We start from the raw sequence: 21,506 nt of genomic DNA on the forward strand, positions 1-21,506 counted from the left end.
ACCAGATTTCTTAGGCATTTGGGAACAACCCCTCTGTCCCATGCATCCCAGGGGCTCACTCAGGGCCAGGGGCCCCTGGTAGGCACTGGGTAACTATGGAATGCCCAGGAGCAGGCATGATGTTTCCGGAACTTTGCCTGCGCTCTGCCTGGAACCCTCTTCTTCTTTTTTTTTTTTTCCTTTTTTAAACAAACTTGTGTTCATCTTCCTAAACTGGCTCACATGACTTGCCATCTAAAAACTTCCCTGACCACATCCCTTGCCTCTAAGGACCTTCCTCTTCCCACTCTGTGCTACTGCCACTCCTTGGACATGCACTTAATGCATTTCCACGCAGAATCATAATAGATGGCCATCCCTCTGTCTCCTTTCTCCCACTGGACACTGATTTCTTTGAGGAACAGGACAGGATTCTAGTTTTCATCTGGGTGCTCCATAAAATGTCTGCTGGATGAATAAAGAATGAATAGGAGACTGCATGTGTGCATTCAGGAAGGAAGATGTGCGCCTCTGTATATTCCCCTGCCTGGGGAACTCTTACGCATTCTGCAAGACAAGAGTAATGTTGCCTCCTCTGGGAAGCCCCCTGGGACTTTCTCAGGCTGATAGAGGTCAAGCCTCCCTGGAATTGAGTGCACTAAGACAAATGACACTCTAACATCACAAGCCTCACTTTGACGCTCCTTTCTTTTCTTGCTTTTTGTTTGTGTCTCTCGGACAATAGAATCATTACTGAATTGCTGTCTGTTTTATTCTCTGCTTTGAAGAAAACTTTCCCTATCACTTCGAATGACACCTGAGCAGTAGCAGACACTCAATAAATATTTGCTGAATGAATGAATGAATGAATCTGGGAGTGCCCAGGACTCAGCCTGGGGTTTAGTTTTCAAATCCTCAATGAGCATTTTCTGGATTTGAATAGAGACTAAGAAAATGCAGGTAGGGAGTTGGAAACAGATGAGGCAGGATGAGGGCTGGTGGTGGGAGCCCCCCAGGGCAGGGTACCAGGCAGTATCTCCCGATCACAGCTGCCCAGGCTGGGAGAGAGGACAGTCTCAGAGAAGCAAGGTCATTCTTTGTCCTCGGGTCAGACCCTCCTCACCCCAAACATGTCAGTCCCCTGCCACCCTTTGGTCTGGTCTCGAGCTGGTGTGCTTGGCTCAGTAGGGCATTTCCCCAAGGATGAGGTCGAGGTGAGCAGAATGACGCTGGGCTTGTTGTCAGCATAGACTCCCAGCCTGGTAAGCCGGGGGACCCTGGGGCAGGCTCAGGCTCGAGTCTAAACTCAGGGTTGGGTTCAAGTCAAACTCTGCCTCTGCTGCTTCGCCCTCTGGGTGAAGAACCCAGGGTGACAGAACCCACCTTCCTGTGGGGTTATGAGGATCCCATGAGAGACAGCACAAGCAGATGGCGAGGCAGGAACAAGTGGGAGGTCATGTCATTCTGAACAGCTCCGAGTCTCAGAATCTGCAGATACAGGAGTATCTGTCTCCTCCAGAAGGTCAAACCCTGTTCCCAAGAGGTTGGGTGCAAAAATAAGTGCTGAATGAATGAATGAATGAACAAGTCCCCAGAACGTAGCACAGGGCTAGGCACACACATTCCTGAAGAGTATTTGCTGGATTGCCTAGGACTGAAGAAAACACAGGCCAGCAGTTGGGGACGAATGGGGGTGGATGCGGGCTGGTGGCGGGCCATCTGGGAGTCTTTGTCATCCCAGACCTATATGTTTTTTTGTTTTTGTTTTGAGACAGGGTCTTGCTTATTGCCCAGAGCTGGAGTGCAGTGACGCCTCAAACTCCAGGGCTCAGGCAATCCTCCCACCTCAGCCTCCCGTGTAGCTAGGGCTAAAGGTGTGCATCACCATGTCCAGCTAATTAATTTGTTGTTGTTGTTAGGAATGGGGTCTCATTATGTTGCCCAGCCTGGTCTTGAACTCCTGGCCTCTAGTGATCCTCCTGCCTTGGCTTCCCAAAGTGCTAGGATTACAGGTTCAAGCCATTGCAACTGGCTGCTATTTTTAATTTTTACTGAAGATAATCTACACAGAGTAATCCTAAGAGTGCAGTTCAATGAACATGTGTCTACACCCGTATAACCAGCACCCTGATCAAGATATAGAACATTGTTCACACACCTTGCACCCTCCTAGACCACAGCCCACAAAGGGAGCCACTGTGCCGAACTCCACTGCCTTGCATTCGTTTTGCCTGCATTTGAACAGGATATGAATGGAAACACACAGTATGATCAGCCTGTTTTTCTATCTGCATTGTGCGAGCTGGGAGTCACCACGTGAATGCCAACAACCAGAACCTGGGTGTGAAAGTGTGCCAGCGGGTGGCAGCCCCTGCAAAACATGGGTTCCAGGGCTTTGAAGTGCATGGTTAATGTCTTCTTAAAGGAGCTGTCTCTAGCAGAATGATTTTCACCTTCTTTGCGAAGAGTGCCCCATCTGAAGAGCCGCCCTCAGTCTGACAGCAGAATCCTTTCTCTCTAGGCTGCATGAGTCAGACTTGGGGCCTGGCATCGTGCGTTGTTCTGGTCACGACGCTGTGCCCACCTCCTCCAAGAAGCCTGCTGTGCCAGCCCAGCCCACAGCCAGCATCTGGCAACCACGGGGACACACCTGAGGGGCGGGTCCTGCTCTCTTCCCATCCAAACTCCTCCTCCAGCCTGAGTAGCCTGCACTGTGGCCCCAGATTCCTGGGGTCACCGTGGGTTATTTTGGATATTCGCAGGACACTGAGCCACCCCACAACCTCGCCTTTTCCCCAACGTGCAGCAGGCACATGACTGTTTTTAGCATGGGGCTGAGAAAGATCTTGCCAAGGGCTTTGGGGCTGGAGACCTGGGTGCAGGTGCTGGGGGGTGTCACAGGCTGGTGAGTCTCCCACAAGGGGAGTGCGATCCATGCTGCATTGTGAGGAGGAGGTGAACTCTGCAGTGCCTGCAGAGATTTTCATGTCATAGCTACCACTGTTACCAACTGGGAGGAGGTATAGCCGAATGAAGAGAATGGAATCTGAAGCCAGACAGCCTGGGGTTCAATTCTGACTTCACTACTTGTTGGCTCTGGGGCCTTGGGCAAGTTACTTAACTTCCCCGTGCCTTAGTTTCTGCATCTACACCATGGAAGTAGTGCTAGCACCTGCCTCACAGGCTGGCGGAGGATTAAGCAAATTAATCTATATGAAGTACACAGGGCAATCCCTGGCACATAATAGGAACCACAGTAGAGTTTGATCTCATAGCCAAGCATGGTGGCTTATGTCTGTAAATCCAGCTACTTGGGAGGCTGAAGCAGGAGGATCGCTTGAGCCCAGGAGTTTGAAGCCAGCCTGGGCAACAAAGAAAGACCCCATCTCTATAAAAAAATTAAAATTAGATGGGCATGGTGGTGCAAATCTGCAGCCCTAGATACTCAAGAGGCTGAGGTGGGAGGATTGCTTGAGCCCTGGAATTCAAAGCCGCAGTGAGCTATTGAGAGGTGAAGCCAGCTGGACTTCCTGGGTTGAGTGGGGACTTGGAGAACTTTTGTCTTACAAGAGGATTGTAAAATGCACCAATCAGCACTCTGTAGCTAGGACTGTAAAACACACCAATCAATGCCCTGTAGCTAGCTAGAGGATTGTAAAATGCACCAATCAGCGCTCTGTGGCTAGGATTGTAAAACACACCAATCAATGCCCTGTAGCTAGCTAGAGGTTTGTAAAATACACCAATCAGCACTCTGTGGCTAGCTAGAGGTTTGTAAAATGTGCCAATTGGTACTCTGTAAAAACACACCAATCAGTGCTCTGTGGCTAGCTAGAGGTTTGTAAAATGGACCAGTCAGCACTCTGTAAAACAGATCAATCAGCACTCTGTAAAACGAACCAATCAACACTGTAAAGTGGACCAATCAGCACTCTGTAAAATGGACCAATCAGCAGGACATGGGCAGGGACAAATAAAGGAATAAAAGCTGGCCACCCTAGCCAGCAGCGGCAATCTGCTTGGGTCCCCTTCCACCTGTGGAAGCTTGTTCCTTCACTCTTCACAATAAATCGTGCTGCTGCTCACTCTTGGGTCCGTGCCACCTTTAAGAGCTGTAACACTCACCTCAAAGGTCCCCGGCTTCATTCTTGAAGTCAGCGAGACCACGAACCCACCAGAATGAACCGACTCTGGACACACTATGATCCCACCACTGCACTCTAGCCTGTGCGACAGAGTGAGACCGTATCTCTAAAAAATTTTTTTTATAAGAGTTAGCTCTTTTTCTGCAATAATATACCTGAAATCTGATTAAATCACAGTTAAGTAATTAGTGTGAAATTATAGCTGTTACAAAGATAAGTTGAGATAACATATGGAAAGTTCTTGAGATAATACATAATGTGCTTGGTGCATAGCGAGGGCTCAGTAGGCATTTGCTCTTATTTTTTAAACTATGCATAATTTTGGACTCTAAACAGAGGAGCGAGCAGGAGGGTGTTGAATGGATAAGCCGCTAGGGCGGAGGGGACCTTGCCAGGCTAGCCTGAGCACCTTCCTACTCATGAGCAGCTCAAGAGGCCACCGGTGACAAACAGAGTGGGTCTCCTGTGGTTCTCTCGGCTCCAGCACCCCCAACCCTGACCCAGTGCTTTGCACAAAGGCTTGTATATTTCAAGCCACAATCTAGAGAAAGCAACTAGGTTTCAAAACAAAAATCCAGGTAAATTTCCTTCCCTTTCCTCCAGAGATGGGTAGACCAAAGAAGGACCCCAAAAAGCTGCTTCCAAGAATATGAAGGGCTATTGAGGGTTGAAGATGATTGCTTTGTTTTCAGCTATAGGAAAGACTGAACAAGAAGAAAGGAACAGACATTACTATTGAAGGTAGCAAATTTGATTAGAACTGAGGGATAATTTTGTAGTCCTAGTACTGGGAATCTCAGCTGGAGGATGCCGGACTTGATCAGCATCTTCTTCCATATTCCCTCGCGTTTCTGCCTTAACTGAAACTCTTGCTAAGAACGAAAGGTAACATTCTGAGCACCTGGCAACAAAGACACAAGGGGAAGCTTGTGTCTCTGCATTGATGGACATTTGAAGGGTCAACTGACTCACTGCCACAAAGAGTGAGGGATTGTTTCAGGGGTGCACGAGTCACATTGGAAACTGCCTTTCCTCCAGTATTCACCATGCAAAGATTTTTTTCTTTTTCTTTTTTTTGTTCTTTTAGAGGAACCTCTGGAAGAAATGCAAAGATGTTTCTAACAAGGCCGGGTGTGGTGGCTCACGCCTGTAATCCCAGGACTTTAGGGGAGGCTGAGGCAGGCGGATTGCCTGAGGTCAGGAGTTTGAAACCAGCCTGGCCAACATGGTGAAACCCCGTCTCTACTGAAAATACAAACGTTAGCCAGGTGTGGTGGTGCACGCCTGTAATCTCAGCTACTCAGGAGGCTGAGGCAGGAGAATTGCTTGAACCCAGTGAAGCTTGCAGTGAGCTGAGATTGTGCCACTGCACTCCAGCCTGGGCAATAGAGTGAAACTCAGTCTCAAAAAAAAAAGAAAAAAAAAAAAGAATTTACACAAAGGGAATTGTCAATGGAAAATTTTTGAGGCAAAAGAATCTTTTATTTTAAAGAGTTTGAAGATTTTTGGTGCAATGAAGCCTGCTTAAGCTTGCCACAGGGCAATTTCCTAGGGAAATAATTAAAAAAAGCAAGCATCTTCTGCTCAAACTTCACTAGACTCACATATTAAGAAATCTTGAGCCGTCTGATTCAGGCAGAAAAATTCTCCCTGGGGGGCCTCTCACAACACAGCTTTCCGATTAAGTACTTAGGTTTACATATGTGATAAAAGTTTGTAAGAGCATAGATCTGGGTTTTATTTCCTTCTCACTTACTTTCATGGTCAGTTTTAGCACTTTTATTATAAGAGATGGATTTCTAGGGATGGAAGCCCAATGTGGAAATTGTGCTTACAGGAAATAAAGATTCAATTGTGGTTGGCTCGCAAAGGCTTTGATCCAGGAATCAATTTGGTTATAAGTCAGAAGTGGCCTATAATAAAATGCTGGCAAGAAGTCACTGGGCATGGTGCCTGGGAGCGTGTTCCCGGATGAATTTAAGCATAAAAAGAACAGGCTAGGCGCAGTGGCTCACGCCTGTAATCCCAGCACTTTGGGAGGCCGAGGTGGGCAGATCACGAGGTCAGGAGTTCAAGACCAGCCTGGCTAACATGGTGAAACCCCATCTCTACTAAAAATACAAAAATTAGCTGGGCATGGTGGCACGTGCCTGTAATCCCAGCTACTTGGGAGGCTGAGGCAGGAGAATTACTTGAACCGGGACCCAGGAGGTGGAGGTTTGCAGTGAGCCGAGATAGCACCACTGCACTCCAGCCTGGGCTACAGAGCAGACTCCATCTCAAAAAAAAAAAAAAAAAAAAAGCATAAAAAGAACAAACACCAGCGTGTCAAATCAGGGTACACACCCATTCATGTGTCTGGAGACTGGGCTTGGGATGCTTTTCATCTAAATATTGGGTTTATATTTTTTCCTCTCTGCATCACAGAAGTTCGAAAAAAGATAGAAGGAGATCAGATAAGTCACTCCTCATTCTCATGACCATCAGCTTAACATTTTGGTGAATTTCCTTCCAATATTTGTTCCCAGCTTAATAAAGCAGCCATTGGCACAGCCACATCTATTTCGTACCAGATGATCTTCAAAGGTTCCACATCTGTGGGTTTTTGGCTCACTCAATTTGCTATTTAATAGAATTCTCTTCATGTTTAATAACCCTCCTAATAATCACAGAGTTAAAATAATACATTTTTATCTAGGAAATGCTTCAAGAACTTTCAAAAGACTGACTTGAACAGGAAGCAGGAGAGGGCTTGTGTGGTTTACAAAGATGGCAGACTCAAAGGGAAAAGGGGAAGAATTAATTAGAAATACAAGGAAGAAAGAAAAGAGAGAAAGAGGGAAGAGAGGAAGGGAAGAAGGCACTGGGGAATGGGGAAAATGGGTTTGGGTTGCAGAGGATGCTCATACAAAAAGGAACCTTGGGTTGGCCGGGTGGGTGTGGTGACCTGGACTGTGAGAATGGCAGCAGCTCAAAGAAGAAAACTGGAGACACATCAGAAACCACCAGGGTGAGGGAAGGGGGTTGGCCAGAAAGAGGGTGAGGGGCAGGCCTGCAGCCAGCAGGGAACTCCCCAGAGACTGAACCTGAAGGCCACAGGCCACAGGTGGTCACCAAGGTAGAAGACGGGAGATCCTCCAAACGGTTAAGCAAGTGAGGACCCTCTGCCCACCAGGCATCTGGCCTCGACTCACACTCAGGAATCCGCAGGCAGAAAGACAACCAAAGCCATTTTTCATGCAAGAGGAGTTGGATATCAGGAAAAATCAGAGCCCCTTTGTATGACATGCCAAACTGCTGAAGCGAGAAAACGTCGCGGGCGAAGGCTCAGATGCGAGGCAGGGACAGCGTGCTCGCCCTGGGGAACCTGGGCCATCAATGTGCACTTGTTATCAGGCTTTTCAGAGCTGAGGGCCGGAAGCGAGTACGGGGCATCCCTCCCCCATCGCATGTTAATGATGAGCTGGTGACACGGCCTTGGCCGGACTGTCTGGCCCCTGGAAGGGAGCCTGGGTGTCCTGAAATGTCCTCAGGGAGTCTTTGGGGATCTGTGTCCTTTTCTTGCCTGTGCTTTGGTGTGTGGGGGAGGGGTGAAGTGGGCAGGAGGAACCCTGGGAATTAAGAACCGAAGCCCCCGCTTCCTCCAAGACCCATCTTCACTCTGGGTCCCCTCCCCTGTCCCCATGTGCCATGTATTTTTTGGGTTAGCAGATGAGAATAACTACCATGCATTGAACACATGTTATGCCAGCTCCAAAGCAAGCACTTAGATACTTTATCGCGACTCCTGCCAGCAAACTTGCATAGCAGGTATTGCTAACAATCCCATATTGCAGAGAAAGCAACTGAGGTTCAAAGGAGGTGCAATGACTGGCTTAAGGCCCCACAGCTATTAGGAGGCAGATCCTGGATTCAAACCCTGATTCACTCTGGGATCTGGGCCCTTTATCACCATATCCTACCTCCTCTCCAAGACACCAAGCAAAAGAGTTGCTGTTTATTTCAGGTCTACAGTGAGACAGGTGTGCGGGGAGCCCTGTGCGTATTTCCCATCTGATTCTCCTGACAACCCTATGGGATAGGCCTCCTTAGGGCGTCCAGGAGGAGCCCCTAACGTCTAGGACGTGTTCTGTTGCCCTCTCCACATCGTGCCCTGTATGGTATCTTTCCTACTGCTGGTGCCCCAGGGTCCCCAGAACCAAAGAGTAAATACCTGGGGGCTTTCTGTGCCCACAATGCCTGGCCTGAAGCCAGGCACTCAGCAGGTGCCCCACAAACACCTGAGAACGACAGAGTTTTAAGTAACTCTGCTCTCCAAGGCAGCCCCTGGCCCTGCAGGTGCGTGTGGTAGCTCTCAGAAAAAAACAAAAGAGAGGTGACGTCTGGTTCTGCATCCAGCTCTGCTCCCTGCCCCATGGTGCCTGGGCCACCCTCAGGGCTTCCGACGTCCAATCCCATTTAATCGTTCTGATCAACTGATGAGATGGGGGAGGGGAGGGTCTATTATTATATCCCCATTTTACAGATGAGAAAATAACAGGCTCAGAGAAGCTAAGGAATCTGTCCAAGGTCACAGAGCTAACACAGGGCAGAGCGGGATTCAAATGCAGTGCTCATCGATCCCCTGCCCACAACCCTCTGTTCTACTGACCATCACACAGACTTAGCTCAGATGTCATCTTCGACTCCCTTCTGCGCACGAAGCTCCTGGAGAGTCAGAGAGCGGGGCGGGCTGGATCCATGGGGCTTCAGGTATCAGGGAATGAGCCTGACTTTATCGCAGAGGGATGTGGTCTCACCAGAAGGTACTGAGCTGGGGCATGATGTGATCTGGTTGATATTTTTACAAGCTCTTTCTAGCTGTGTGTGGAGAGCAGGGAGAGTGACCAGTCAGGACTCTACAGCGGGCATCCAGGCGAGACACGACAGAGCTGGGAGTGCTCTGAGATGGAGAGAGATGGAGGGAAGGAAGGCAGTGGGTGTGTGTCAGAGGTGGAGCCCACAGGCCTGGGGAGGGTGCAAGGAACCCCGAGGGATGCTGCAGGAGAGGGACTTCTGTCTCTGCTAGGCACAGAGCAGGCTCTTGGCAACATCTGCTGGATGGAAGAACTGGTGACTGAGTGGGCTGGAGACGGAGGGGGTGGTGCTGTCCAAGCGAGAGCACACTGGCGGGAAGCACAGCCGATGTGTGAGGTTACCACCAGCAGGCTCCTCCTTGCCAAGGTGTCAGAGGGAAAAGAGGCCACAGCCAACAGTGTTTCCAGGAAAAGGAGCCTGAAGTCACTGTGTGTGTCCTGTGTGGTGCCTCTGTGGGAGCACGACCGCTGTGCTTCTCACAGCACTTTCGCAAACATCCTCGGCTTGGATGTTCACAGAACCCTGGGGGTGGGGCGGGGCAGGGAGGACTCGGGATAGAAAGAAGATGAAGGCAGGGAGGAGGGATGATGGGGAGGAGAAAGGAGGAATGGAAGATGCAGGGAGGGAGGGATGAGGAAGAAAGAATAAAGAGAGGAAGGAGGGAGGGAGGATGGAGGGAAGGAAAGAGGGAGGATGGAGAGGATGGAGGAAAGTTGGAAGGAGGGAGAGAAGTTGGAGGGAGGAGGGTGGAAGTTAGAGAGAGGGATGGAGGTGGGAAGGATGGAGGGATGGAAAGAAGTTGGAGGGAGGGGAGGATGGAGGGAGGAGGGAGGGGAGGACGACGAGACGAAAGAGAAAAGACAGAGGGAAGAGGGAGGGGAGGACAGGTTTTATTTGCCAATTTGACAGCCGAGCAAACTGAGGCTGTAGCAGGTTGAGTGACAAGCCAAAGACTGTCCAGATGGCGAGTGGCAGAGTCAGGACCAGGCCACAGGTCCCCTGACTCCAATCCTGATGGTTTTCACTCCGGTCCCTTGTCCTCCTCTACCCTGGCCCTGGCCCTGAGACACTGGGAGGTCACCGCTGCAGCCTCATGCCTGACGCGGCAGGACTCTCGGCAGGTGTCGGCAAGTGACAGGGAGGTGCGCGGGTCAGCCACAACCCCCAAGAGCGCTGCCTCTGTTCCTGAGTATCAATCTGGGCACTCAGTTCCCACCCCTGAGGCTACTGGAAGTTCCCCAGTTCCTCTCTGCCTCCTTGGGGCCAGGCTAGGGCACTTGGCAAAGTCATTGTGCCAGAAAATGTGATGTTGAGAACACACACCTGGGTGGCTGCCATCCCCAGTCCAGGCACAGCCTGAGTGCTAGGCCCTCTTTCAGCTCCCAGCTGAGAGCCTCAGTCTCTGATTTTGCAGTTCACAGGAGCCATTCAGAACCACCCTGCCTCTGAGAGGTGAGGGAATAACACTGGGGCCTCCAATGGGGGACTCAGCTTCTTCCATTCCTGGACCCTGCAGGCTGGTGAGCTGACCTGGGGCAGCTTACAAAATTTGGGCAACTTATGTCTTCTGGGAAAAATTCCAAGGTTCAGGAAACATGGAAATAGAGAGACAGCGATGATATGTTTTGAATATCTATAAGGTGCCAGGCATGAGAAGGGGTATTTTCCATGTTTTTTTCTCATATAACTTCACAACAACCCCAGGGTTGATTCTATGATGCTCCTAACTTAACAGTGAAGGAAAAATTGCTCTCTGAACAATGAAGTTCAGAGAGGTTAGGCAATTTGTCTGAAGACACACAGCTGACAAGTGGGAGTCTGGACTCAAACCCGGGGCCATGTGGCTTCAATGCTGGCCGTCTGATGCTGCTGCTTCCATGTGGACTCATGGTGGGGAGGAGAGGGGGAGCTGGAATGAAGATCCAGCCCCTTCCTGTGTCCCTGGGCCCAGGAGGTGACAGATGCTAGCGGCAGGTGAGCCAGGGAGACTGATGATTTTTACTCATTTGGTTTTTCCCCGGCTCTGTCTGGAGCTGGGCTTGAGTCAAGAAACTGCCCTCTACCTTTCCACATTCTCTTTCAGAAATGGGGTGATAGCGGTGGAAGGAGGAGAGGCAATTAAACAGCATTTCCCGACACCTCCACCTCTTGGGCTTGCCATGGTAGCAGGCAGGCCGGGTTGGATGTGGTGACGTGGAGAGCTTGCTCTGAGTCTACAGTCCTCAGAGGCAGGGTACGGCGTCGGGGTGGGAGGGAGGGAGGGCGTGGAGGCGCAAGAGCAGCTCCGGTTAAAGTCCAAAGCCCTTACAAGCCCACGCACCGCAAAGCCATCTGATGCGGTGGCTTCCACGTGGACTAATGGGGGAGGAAAGGGTTTGACTCAAGCCCAACTCCAGACAGACCCTGGAAAAAGCCTGCAGAGAGCCTGGGGCCTGTGGGGGCAGAAGTGGCTGCTTTGTAAAGGCTGTGGTGCTTCACCAGAAGGGTCCCCTGTGCACGTTGGGGGTCGGCAGCTCAGTCTGTCATTGTCTCCACCTCATCGGCTCACACCCAGGAGCCTGGAAGAATGCAGACACCAGGGACCGCTGATTCCACCCAGAGGTATCCTAAGAAGCACTCCGCGCGGGGGGCATCCACAGGTCTGTGCTGGGCACCTTTCCATTCACTGCCTCATTATCCCACTTTCCAGACGTCAACAAGAACTCAAGAGAGGTCACCTAACCTGCCCAAAGTTACACAGCTGCCTGGAAATTGGGGTTTTGAACTCTGGAGGTCCAACCCCAAAGCCTGGCCTCTTTCCCCTACCCCAGGCTGCCTTTTCAACAGAGTCCATTTTAACAGAATGTCCCTCGAATAAGGGGCATCATTTTTTCTAGGCCTCTGTATCAGGAAGAGCTGGGCTTCTATTATGAAATATTCCCCTTTTATTGTATGCCCCCGGTGAATACACCTCTGGCCATACTCCTTTCTTTGTCCTGGCCCCCAGGAAGCTCAGCGACAAAGCTGTGGCCTGCCTCGGCCCCCAGCTGGCTTCTGCAGTCAGTACTGTGGACACTAGCTGGATGCAGCCATCATCTCTCATTTTCCTACTTGATTTTTCTATCTGCCCCAGTCCCTCATCTCTTTATTTATCTTGTCCCTTTCTTTCTTTTATGGTTGAAGGAGGAAGAAGTAAACAAACAGTGAAATCACGGGATGTCATTTTCACAGCTTTGAAAGGTTTTTCATTGGAAGAAGTTGATAATGCTAGAAAAAAAGTCCTTTGTCTGGTACCATGTCCTGCCTCGCAGTTCAGAAAAGACAGCCTCACGCAGCACTTCTCGGAGTATCACAGGGATGCAGAACAAGAACTGGGGGACGGGACATTGGGGGCAGATCCAGGCAGGCCCTCCCTGGCCCCTCCCTGGAGCTTAGAACCAGTTTCTTCCCTTTTTGAAGCTGTTTCCCAGGAGACCAAGCCCATGCACCCGCTGGAGAGAGCATCCTTGTTGAGGGGAGGCTGTTGTGGAGGGCAGCGCCGCTTCTCTGAGATTGTATGCAGGCTAACCGCGATGGAGGCCCGAGGCCCAGAGACCACGGGAGGGAGTTTCCATCGCTGTCCTGCACCTACTGCTGCCTCACACTATGGTGGCTGTGTGTTGCCCAACCTTCGCCCAGGTATGCACCCAAGGGGAGGTTATGCTGGGACACAGCTCCAGCCAGGCAGCCCCACAGCCCCTTTCTGCTCCTGAGCCATGCCACCTTGCGTAAGTCACTCTGCCTCACCTGTCTTGAGCTTCCCTGGCTTGCACGGCATAAGAACTGGGCAGCAGTTCTCAGCTCCAGGGTGGACACCTTCGGGGCACTGTGGGTAGGGTAAGCATTACTATTAATAAAGGACTGGGGCTGGCCCCTAAAGCATATGCCAGGTCATCCCACTGATAGGATCGCTTCCCCTACTTGTGTTTCATGTGCTTTCTCTTTTTTTTTTTTTGATGGAGTCTTGCTCTATTGCCCAGGCTGGGGTGTAGTGGTGAGCTCTCGGCTCAGTGCAACCTCCGCCTCCCAGGTTTAAGCAATTCTCCTGTCTCAGGAGTAGCTGGGACTACAGGTGCCCGCCACCATTCTGGCTAACTTTTGTATTTTTAGTAGAGTTAGGGTTTCACTATATTGGTCAGTGTGGTCTCGAACTCCTGACCTCAGATGATCCATCCGCCTTGGCCTCCCAAAGTGCTAAGATTATAGGCGTGAGGCACTGCACCTGGCCTGTTTTGGTTTTTTTTTTTTTTTTTTGAGACAGAGTCTTGCTCTGTCACCCAGGCTGGAGTGCAGTGGTGGGATCTCAGCTCACTGCAACCTCTGCCTCCCACATTCAAGCAATTCTCCTGCCTCAGCCTCCCGAGTAGCTGGAATGACAAGCATGCACCACTACGCCCGGCTAATTTTTGTATTTTTAGTAGAGACGGGGTTTCACCATGTTGGCCAGGCTGGTCTTGAACTCCTGACCTCAGGTGATCCGCCTGCCTCGGCCTCCCAAAGTGCTGGGATTACAGGCGTGAGTCACCTCGCCAGGCCCCATGTGCTTTCTCGAAGGGAAGTGAAGTGACTGGAATTCCAGCTACCATCTGGAATTCCCCATCTGCCCTCTGTCCCTGCAAACCTAAACAATGCTTCCCCTAGACTCGAGAGGTTCTCCATGGGGGCAGTTTTGTCCTCCAGGGACATATGCAAAATCTGAGCCCATTTTTGGTTGTCACAGCTGGAGAAGGAGGAGCGCTACTGGTTCCAGTGCGGGGAGGCCAGGGATGCGGCTAAACACCTACAGCACACAGGACAGCTCCTGTAACAGAGCATCCGGCCCCAGTGTCAGCAGTGCTACAGGTGAGAAACCCTGCCCTGCTCCAAGGCGCAGCCGATGCTGAACCCATAACCCTTGGTGCTCCTGAGTTACGCTCTATGGAACTGTCCAGCACTACTTTAGGCTGTGGGGTGTCAGGCAGTAGTGTCAGAATCTGGCATCCCCGTGGGCATACCTTTGGCTTTCTTTCCCACAACTGTTCCTTCTTCTGTCTTTCCCTACTTGGCCATGGTGCTGCCGCCTAGCCGGCTGCTGTGGCCCCAAATCTGGGAGGTCACCCTTCATTCCTCATCCCCTTCTCTGGGCCATCCCTCCACTTCTCCCATCTCTGCTGCTGCCATGTAGCCCCAGGTCTCCAGTCTGCCACAATGTCCAGATGGGTCTCTGGTAGCCTCCCCTGCCTCCTGGTATCTCCATCTCCAAATGCAGTCAGAAGGTCTGCTAAAAACATAAACCAGATCACCGTACTTCCTTGCCCGAAGTTCTGCAATAGCACCGATCTCATGTGAAATAAAGCAGGCTTCTAACCCTGACCTCAGAGCCTCTCCAGCCCACCCCCGACCTCTTCCTTGCTCCCTCTCCTCTGTCCTCACCAGGTTCCCTCCTGCTCGGGGCCTCGGCTTGCCCTTTCCTCCTCCTAGAAGGTTCTCCCTCCGGGTCCTTTTTCTGGTTCAGGTTTTGGCTTAAACATGACCTTCCCTGACAATTTCCTGTCCCCTTGACCAGCCAACAGCAGCCCCCTACAGCCACTCCCCACACGCCCCCTGCTCTGTTTTCACCATAATATAAATCTGCACCTAGAAGTGCCAACTGCCTCATACATAGGAATATCAATTCCAGGACAGCAGGGACCTGTCTGTCCTTTCTGCAGCTGTGACCCTGAGCCCTGCATGTCTGATACAGACCAGGTGTTCAGTGAGCCTGTGCTGAAAGAATGAATGAGGGAACAGCAGCACACCCAGCAGGCGGGTGACTTGTAGCTTGTGTGTGTGTCTCAGCAGCAAAAGGGTCAAAAGTCACTGAACTAAGTAACCTCCAAGGCTCTTCTGGCTGGAAACCCCTCCTCCGGCAAGGACCCTCCATGAGGCCACACCGACCCACCTTCAACGTGGAAGCTATGGGCAGAGGCTCTCTGGGGTTTGTGTGACAAAGAGTGAGAGGTGGGAGGAGTGTTCCAGAACAGCCAGGCCCCATTTTCAGATGAGCAGACAGAGGCCCACCAGGCCCCCTTCCCTGCACATTGCTGTTCCAGTTTAGCTGTGGCTTCCTCGCCTCTGACACTCAGGGTCTGGTGACCCAAGGCCCCTTCCTACTCGGCACTTCTGTCACTATGTCCTGGAAATCCTCAGAGTCTGGGCTGTTGGTGGAGACTGACACAGGGGATTTATTTTAAAGATCTGCTGATTTTCCTACTGAGACTTTTTGAAGGGCCTCTTCCTGAATGATTGGAGAGTACCCACCAGCTGTGAAGCACAGACAGGGCGAGAACATGTCTGTGATGGACACATGTCTGTGTGCCCCCAAAATTCATATGATGAAGACATAATCCTCTGTGTAAATGATGGTATTTGGAGACAGGGCCTCTGGGAAGTGATTAGGTTTAGATGAGGTTGTGAGGGTCATGATCAGATCAATGCCCTTGTAAGAAAGGACCAAAAAGCTGGCGCCCTCTCTCTCCACCATGTGAGCATTTTAATAGAATGATCTGGCCCCAGTGTCAGCAGTGCTAAGGCTGAGAAACCCTGCCCTGGTGTGAGGGGCAGCTGATGCTAAACCCATAACCCCTGGTGCTCCTGAGTTATGCCCTGTGGAACTTGCATGAAGATGCCGGCCATCTGCAAGCCAGGAAGAGGGACCTCACCAGGAACTGAGTCCAGCGACACTTTAATCTTGGACTTCCCAGCCTCCAGAACTGTGAGAAGTTCACATCTGTGGTCTAAACCATCCAGTCTATCATATTTTATGATGTCAGCCCAAGCTGACTTCAACAACCCCCTTACCTGCCCCTTCCAAATCTGCATGCTTCCAATAAAGGATTTCCCCTGACTAGTGGAAAGAAGAGCTCCTATGTTCCACCTTGGCCGTGATCCGGGGAGTGAGATGCAATACTCAGGAGCTGTGCACTTCTTAAGCCTCATTTTCTACAACTATAAAAGGCAAATAATTAATATGTACCTTGAGGTGTTGCTGGCAATTACATGCACGAATGTGAGTCCTGCATGAAGGTCTTCCACAGTGATGGCTGTGATGATTAGCACCCAAGGGCAAAGGGGGTCCAGGGTGAGGATTCTAGCTGGTGGTATTTAGCGCGTCAGGGAAGGGGTGCCTGCTCTGATGCTGTCACCCACCTGGGCCTGACTGGACAGGCTGCCTGTGGATTATTTCAAGATAAAATGAAAGCAAACACAGATAAGAAAAGTTTCAAGCCCAGCACCAGGCCTGGAGTGGGTGGAGAAAGGCTATTATTTGATGAAACCTCTCTGAATGGTCCTATGTAGGGAGTGTGGTTTAAGACAGAGCCATGCAGCTGACCCACCAGGAAGGAGTTTCAGGAAACTCTTTGGAAAAAGTGAGCCTCCCACCTGTGGGCGCCTGGGCGGGGCTCGGGGCAGCTGGGGCCCCTTGGGAGACATACATGGCTGTCTTCTCACTCTCCTCCCCAGGGTGCAGGGCTAATGCTTCCTCTTCCTCAGTGTGCCATGGTGGGAAGAAAGGTTGGGTACACTGATGTGCAGGATGCTGCCCAGATGAGACACGTGAACATGACTGGGGCAAAGAACTCCTTCACTCTCAGGTTCCAGAACCTTCTCCATAACTTCCCCCACTAGTGCCCAGCACAGAGCTGGCACAAAACAGGCACGGGGGCCACCCCTGGCATCAAGGCTGCTATATTAAGGCCCTGGCAGAGCTGTGGGCATGCTGGAGGCAGCTTTCTCCATCAGGTTGGGGGAGGGGCATGGCTGGGGCGCCAGGACCCTTCTTTTTGGGTGGAGAGCTTTCCTGATGGCAGCATGGGGACTGGGTGGCTCTAGTGAGCTCTCTAGAGTTGGTGTAGGTGGCAGGGCCTTGGCATGTGGCACAAGCTGCTGCCCTCTGGGCCCAGAGGCTCCTCTTCCCTTCCACATCTACATGGGCTCTTCTGCCCCTGGCAAGAGTACATGCTCTGTGATGTTTGCTTACATTCTGTACCCACTGAATTCCAGAATGCATGAGATTGAACAAATGTTGGCTGGTGATGCCTTTGATAAACCTTGAAAAAAGTTTTACTACCCCTTTCCTATGTCCTCAGGCTTGGCTGGGTGTCACCAAAGATACAAAGAATGAGGTGAGTGTCTCAGAAGGTAGGGAGATAACTGACTGTGGCGCCCAGTTTAGCGCACAGTGGAAGGAGAGAAAAAAGAGAAAGAGATAGATAGTGACACAGAGAGACTGAGAAACAGATTGGGAGAGAGACATAGACAAAGACTGAAAGAGAAAGAGGAAAAGGGAGGAAAGAAAAGGAGAGGAGAAGAGAGGAAGGGAAGGGAGAAGGAGGGAAGGGGAGGGGAGGAGAGGAAGGAGGGAAGGAGGGAAGGGGAGGAGAGGAGAGGAGGGAGAGGAGGAGGAGAGGGAAGGTGAGGGAAGGGGAGGGACAGAAGAAGAGAGGGGAGGAGGGGAGAAGAGAAGAGAGGAGAGGAAGCAAAAAAGGGAGAAGGGAAAAGAAGGGAAGAGAAAAGAAGGGAAAAGGTGTGTTATGCAATTTATGTATCCGTTGTGCATCCTCACTTCTAATGCCTTCATGCTGCCGCCAGCCCAACCTCAGAGCTGGGCTCCACTGGGTAGTCAAGTACTTGGTTCTATTTTTAATGGCAACCCAGAAGCTGTTTGGGAAAAGGCAGGACGATCTGGTGAGAAGAGCTTTGTAGTGAGACAAAGGCTCCAATCTGGCCCGGCTGCCTCCTACCTGGGCGCCTCTGGGCAAGTCCCTGAACCTCTCTGCACCTCCCTCGCTCATCTGCAGATGGGGGTGAAGACAGCGCCCTCCCAGGGCTGTCATGGGCCGGCCATGCGGTAATGTGCACAAGGCTCTGCACACTTGAGTATTCTGACACTTTCCAGCAGAGGGGCGGGCAGAAGGGAGAGACTTTGATTTGAGGGGTAGAAAGAGGCTAAGACAAGGTCAGCCCTGGTGTAGCTGGGAGCATCAGTCTTTTGCACATAGCCCTGCCAGAATGCATGGATGCCTTAAGTACACAGAGGGCTGGGCTTCCTGGCCCGGCAACATCATTTATAAAACACGAACGTGCAATTGAATCTGCTCTTTGCCAGTTGCCAGCAAACCCTTCAGAGTTCTGCCTTTACCCTCGGAGTCTTATTAGCTGCCTGCTGCAGTATTTCTTTAGTTTCAGCCCAGAGGTTTGATTTTTTCATTTTCTTCTGTTCATTTTGCTTTGGAGGTAATGCTTTGGGATACTTTTCTAGAGAACAGGTGGAAACAATGCATTTTATACACAAAAGCCAACATGGAGGTAACCCTCCCCTCCATGTCCCCAGAAAGTGGCCTAGGGTTAAGGTGCTGTCCAGGCCTCAGCTCTGGCTACTTGCTGGCAGGTGGAGGCATCGCAGGAGGTGAGGTGTCAGGTGGTTGAGAGCTGTTGGTCTAGGGATGTGCTTTTTATGAGAAAAGCTGTCAGTTCCCACCCAGGTTGAGGGACTGTCACAATGATTCTAGCCAAGGAATCTTGAACCCACTCTCCCAGCCCTGGGTCCCACAAGGATGTTCTGGCCCTCAGAACTGCTGAGCATTGGGGAATAACACAGGCAGCCCAGTTCTTTCGGTGAGGTCCCCCAGATGGCTCCCTCTGCTAGCGGAGCCAGCTGCCCAGATCAGCTTGGGGCTCTCTTGATGAACACCGAAGTGCAAATGGCTCAAGGCAGCTGGCAAGATGCTAAGTGCAGCATTAATCCTAATTAGGATGAGGAATTAATAAAGGAAGCCAGGTTTGCTGGCGGGGAGGAGTTAGTTTCAGAATTTCCACTGGGAAACTGGAAGGCCCTGGGTCCACACATGCCTTCGGGTCGTGCCAGTGGAATGACTTATGACTTACTGTGCCAGGCAGATGGCACCTGATGGAACTTGCTTGTGAGGTGGAATATGGGGCATTGCAGCCCCTGCTCTGTATCCAGCTCAGGTGCTGTGGCAGGTAGTGACGTGGGTACATTCTCCAGAGGAGAGGAGTAGGTGTTCGTGATCTGAGCAATTGCACACTAAAAATGATGTTTTTCAAAAGAAAAGAGGAGGGTGTGATCATGAGCCCACTGGCTCTTTTGTGTGGCTGTGTTTCTCGAACTACTGATTGCACATTTCTGTTACCTACAGACGCCACTCAGCCCTGCCATTAGGCTCCAAATTGCAAAGGGCAAAGCAGCCGCTTTTGGGAGTGGGGGTGAGAGACAGAGGTGGGCAGGATCCCCGATGAGATGAGAACAAGCATGGTCTGGAGGGGAAAAAGGGGCCAAGCTGACTTCACTAAGCAGATCCAGCTTCACAAAGCCTCTTTTCAGATGACTTCAAATGCGGCCAGAAAAGGGCTATGGTTTTAAGAGCTCCTTGCCAACCTCCACCAAGAAACAACCGTGGCTGAACTCTGTGCAGGGGTTGGAACTGCAGTAAGGAAGGCTAGGTGTGTGGGAGAACTTCCCAAACAACCAAGGGGCGGAGTTAACACGCGGGGAAAGGTTACCGAAAAAGAAAGAGGGAATTCTGTCCAAGGGTTTTTGAAAAATCAAAGGAAAGCCCCCACCAACTCCCTCCACCCGGTCCCCGATCTGAGCGCCACGCTTAAGCAGCAAACCTGTGCCCAACCTTGCCGGGCCCAGGTGGCCCCTCCGCAGCCACCTGTTAGTTCAAGTTCCGCAGCCGGGCAGAAGGGCGCCCGGAAGGCGCCGAAGCCGAGCGCATTTTGGCGTTGGAGGCATCCAGCCCCCTCCCCAGTAGGGAGCTGTCCCCACGGTCCCGGGGCCGAAATCCTGGTCCCCTAGCATTCCAATGTCATGACACCTACTACTCAGCCTCCAGTCGCATTTGGGGGTCGCAGCGCCCAGCTCCGACGAGATGACCACGCCCCTCCCAGTCTGTTCCCGGTCCGCAGATCGGTCCTGCACACCCTAGTTTTCTACTGAGGTCTCCGCAGCCTCCCTGCTGAGGGGCCGCGACCGAGGTCAATGTCTCCGTTGGGGGAGACTCGGTGTCGCTAACCTCACCACCCCACCCCGCAGCGAGGAGCGGGCCGGTGACTCCGTGGGAGAAGAGGCGGGCGTCGGGCTCGGCCTACCCAGCTACCGTAGATCCGCTCGGAACTCAGCCCCTACCCCGGCTCCGACCGCGCCCCCGCCCCTACTTCTGCCCCCACCCCTCGGCCCGAGCTTGTCGAGAGCGCCCAGCGGCACCGACGCGCCCCGCCCCCGGCCGGCCCCGCCCCAGGATGGCCAGTTCCCATAGCAATAGCACAGACACCGGTTGCCAAGCAACCCCTCCCCCCTCCCGTCCGCTCCCCCCAACCCCAGCCTCCTCCCGCCCCCTCGCCAGCCTCCACCTCCCCCGGGGGTGCCGGCGCGGCCCCTGGGGATCGCTCGGGTCCCGGGCTACGCGCGCGTGCTTGAGTTTCGGTGTGTTTCATTGTGTCTGTGGGCGAGGGGGTGTGCGCGTGGAGAGTTTGTGGGATCGGTGTGCTGGGGAGGTCCCCAGCCGAGAGGGACCAGAGCTGATGTACAGCTGGCTGCGAGGGGACCCACCCGCCCGTTCCGGCTCCTTTGTGTCTCGCGCGGAGCCAGCGCCGCGCCCACCCTCTCCCCGGCCCGCGCGCCGGGCAGTGTGTGCGCGTGTGTGCGCGCGCGCGCGCGAGCGTGTGTGTGTGTGTGTGTGTGTGTGTGTGTGTGTGTGGCGGCGAGGGGTCGGGGCTGGCCGTACCTTCGATGCAGCACACCCGCCACAGCCCAGAGTGGGTGAGGTCGCCGCGGGCGCGGCGGGGCGGGGGCCCGTCGTCCATGGTCAGGTTGGTGCCGTTGCAGATGTGCGCGCTGGAGTAGAGCCAGTAGTCGGTGCCGATGGCGATGGCCATGAGCGAGAAGGCGGCGAAGGCTCCGGCCGTGGTCAGCAGCATCTGCAGCCCGCGGTCGCATCGCACCATGGTGGGCGCCTCATAGTCCGCCGCCCGCCGGCCCGGCCCGCCGCGCCCGCCCGCCCTCCTCCCTCCGCGCGCCGCTCCGCGGGCGCCGGGGTTGGGGGGCCGAGGGCCGGGGGGCGGCGCCGCGCTGCGCGCTCCGACCCCGCGCCCCGGGCGTGCCTGCGCTCCGGCAGCGCTGGGGCTCAAACTCCGAAGCGCGGCGGCGAGTGCGGGCTGCGCGGGCCGCCGGGCGGGCTAGCGGCGGCGGCCGGGGGCTCCTCCCTCTCCGCTCGCCCTCCCCCCTCGGCCCGCGCCTCCGCCCTGCGCCCTCCGCGCCTCCCCCGCCGCCGCCGCCGCGCTCCGGGCCCGCGCCCCGTTCCTCTCGGCACCGCCCCTCGCGCCTCGGCCCCCGCCCGGCTGTGCGCTCCTCTGCGCTCCCCTCTCTCTCCAGCCCGGATTTTCTCCCCCTCGCCTCCCCTCCCCTCCCTGCGCCCGCGCGCTCTCTGTCTTCCTCTCCCAGGGTTCATTCACATTATTGGAGTG

At 53.1% G+C, this 21,506-nt stretch overlaps 1 protein-coding gene across 1 annotated transcript in view; it reads right to left on the reverse strand.

Moving 5' to 3' along the window:
- Window positions 1-21,210, reverse strand: part of CACNG4 (calcium voltage-gated channel auxiliary subunit gamma 4) — a 69,291-nt gene extending 48,081 nt beyond the window's left edge. Inside the window, exon 1 of the mRNA XM_012502610.2 lies at window positions 20,768-21,210. Coding sequence (XP_012358064.2) covers window positions 20,768-20,987 — 220 coding nt within the window. The 5' untranslated portion in view covers window positions 20,988-21,210. The remainder of the gene's footprint in view (window positions 1-20,767) is intronic.
- Window positions 21,211-21,506: the final 296 nt, after the last annotated feature.

This window comes from Nomascus leucogenys, chromosome 14 (assembly GCF_006542625.1).
Source record: "Nomascus leucogenys isolate Asia chromosome 14, Asia_NLE_v1, whole genome shotgun sequence".
NCBI lineage: Eukaryota > Metazoa > Chordata > Mammalia > Primates > Hylobatidae > Nomascus > Nomascus leucogenys.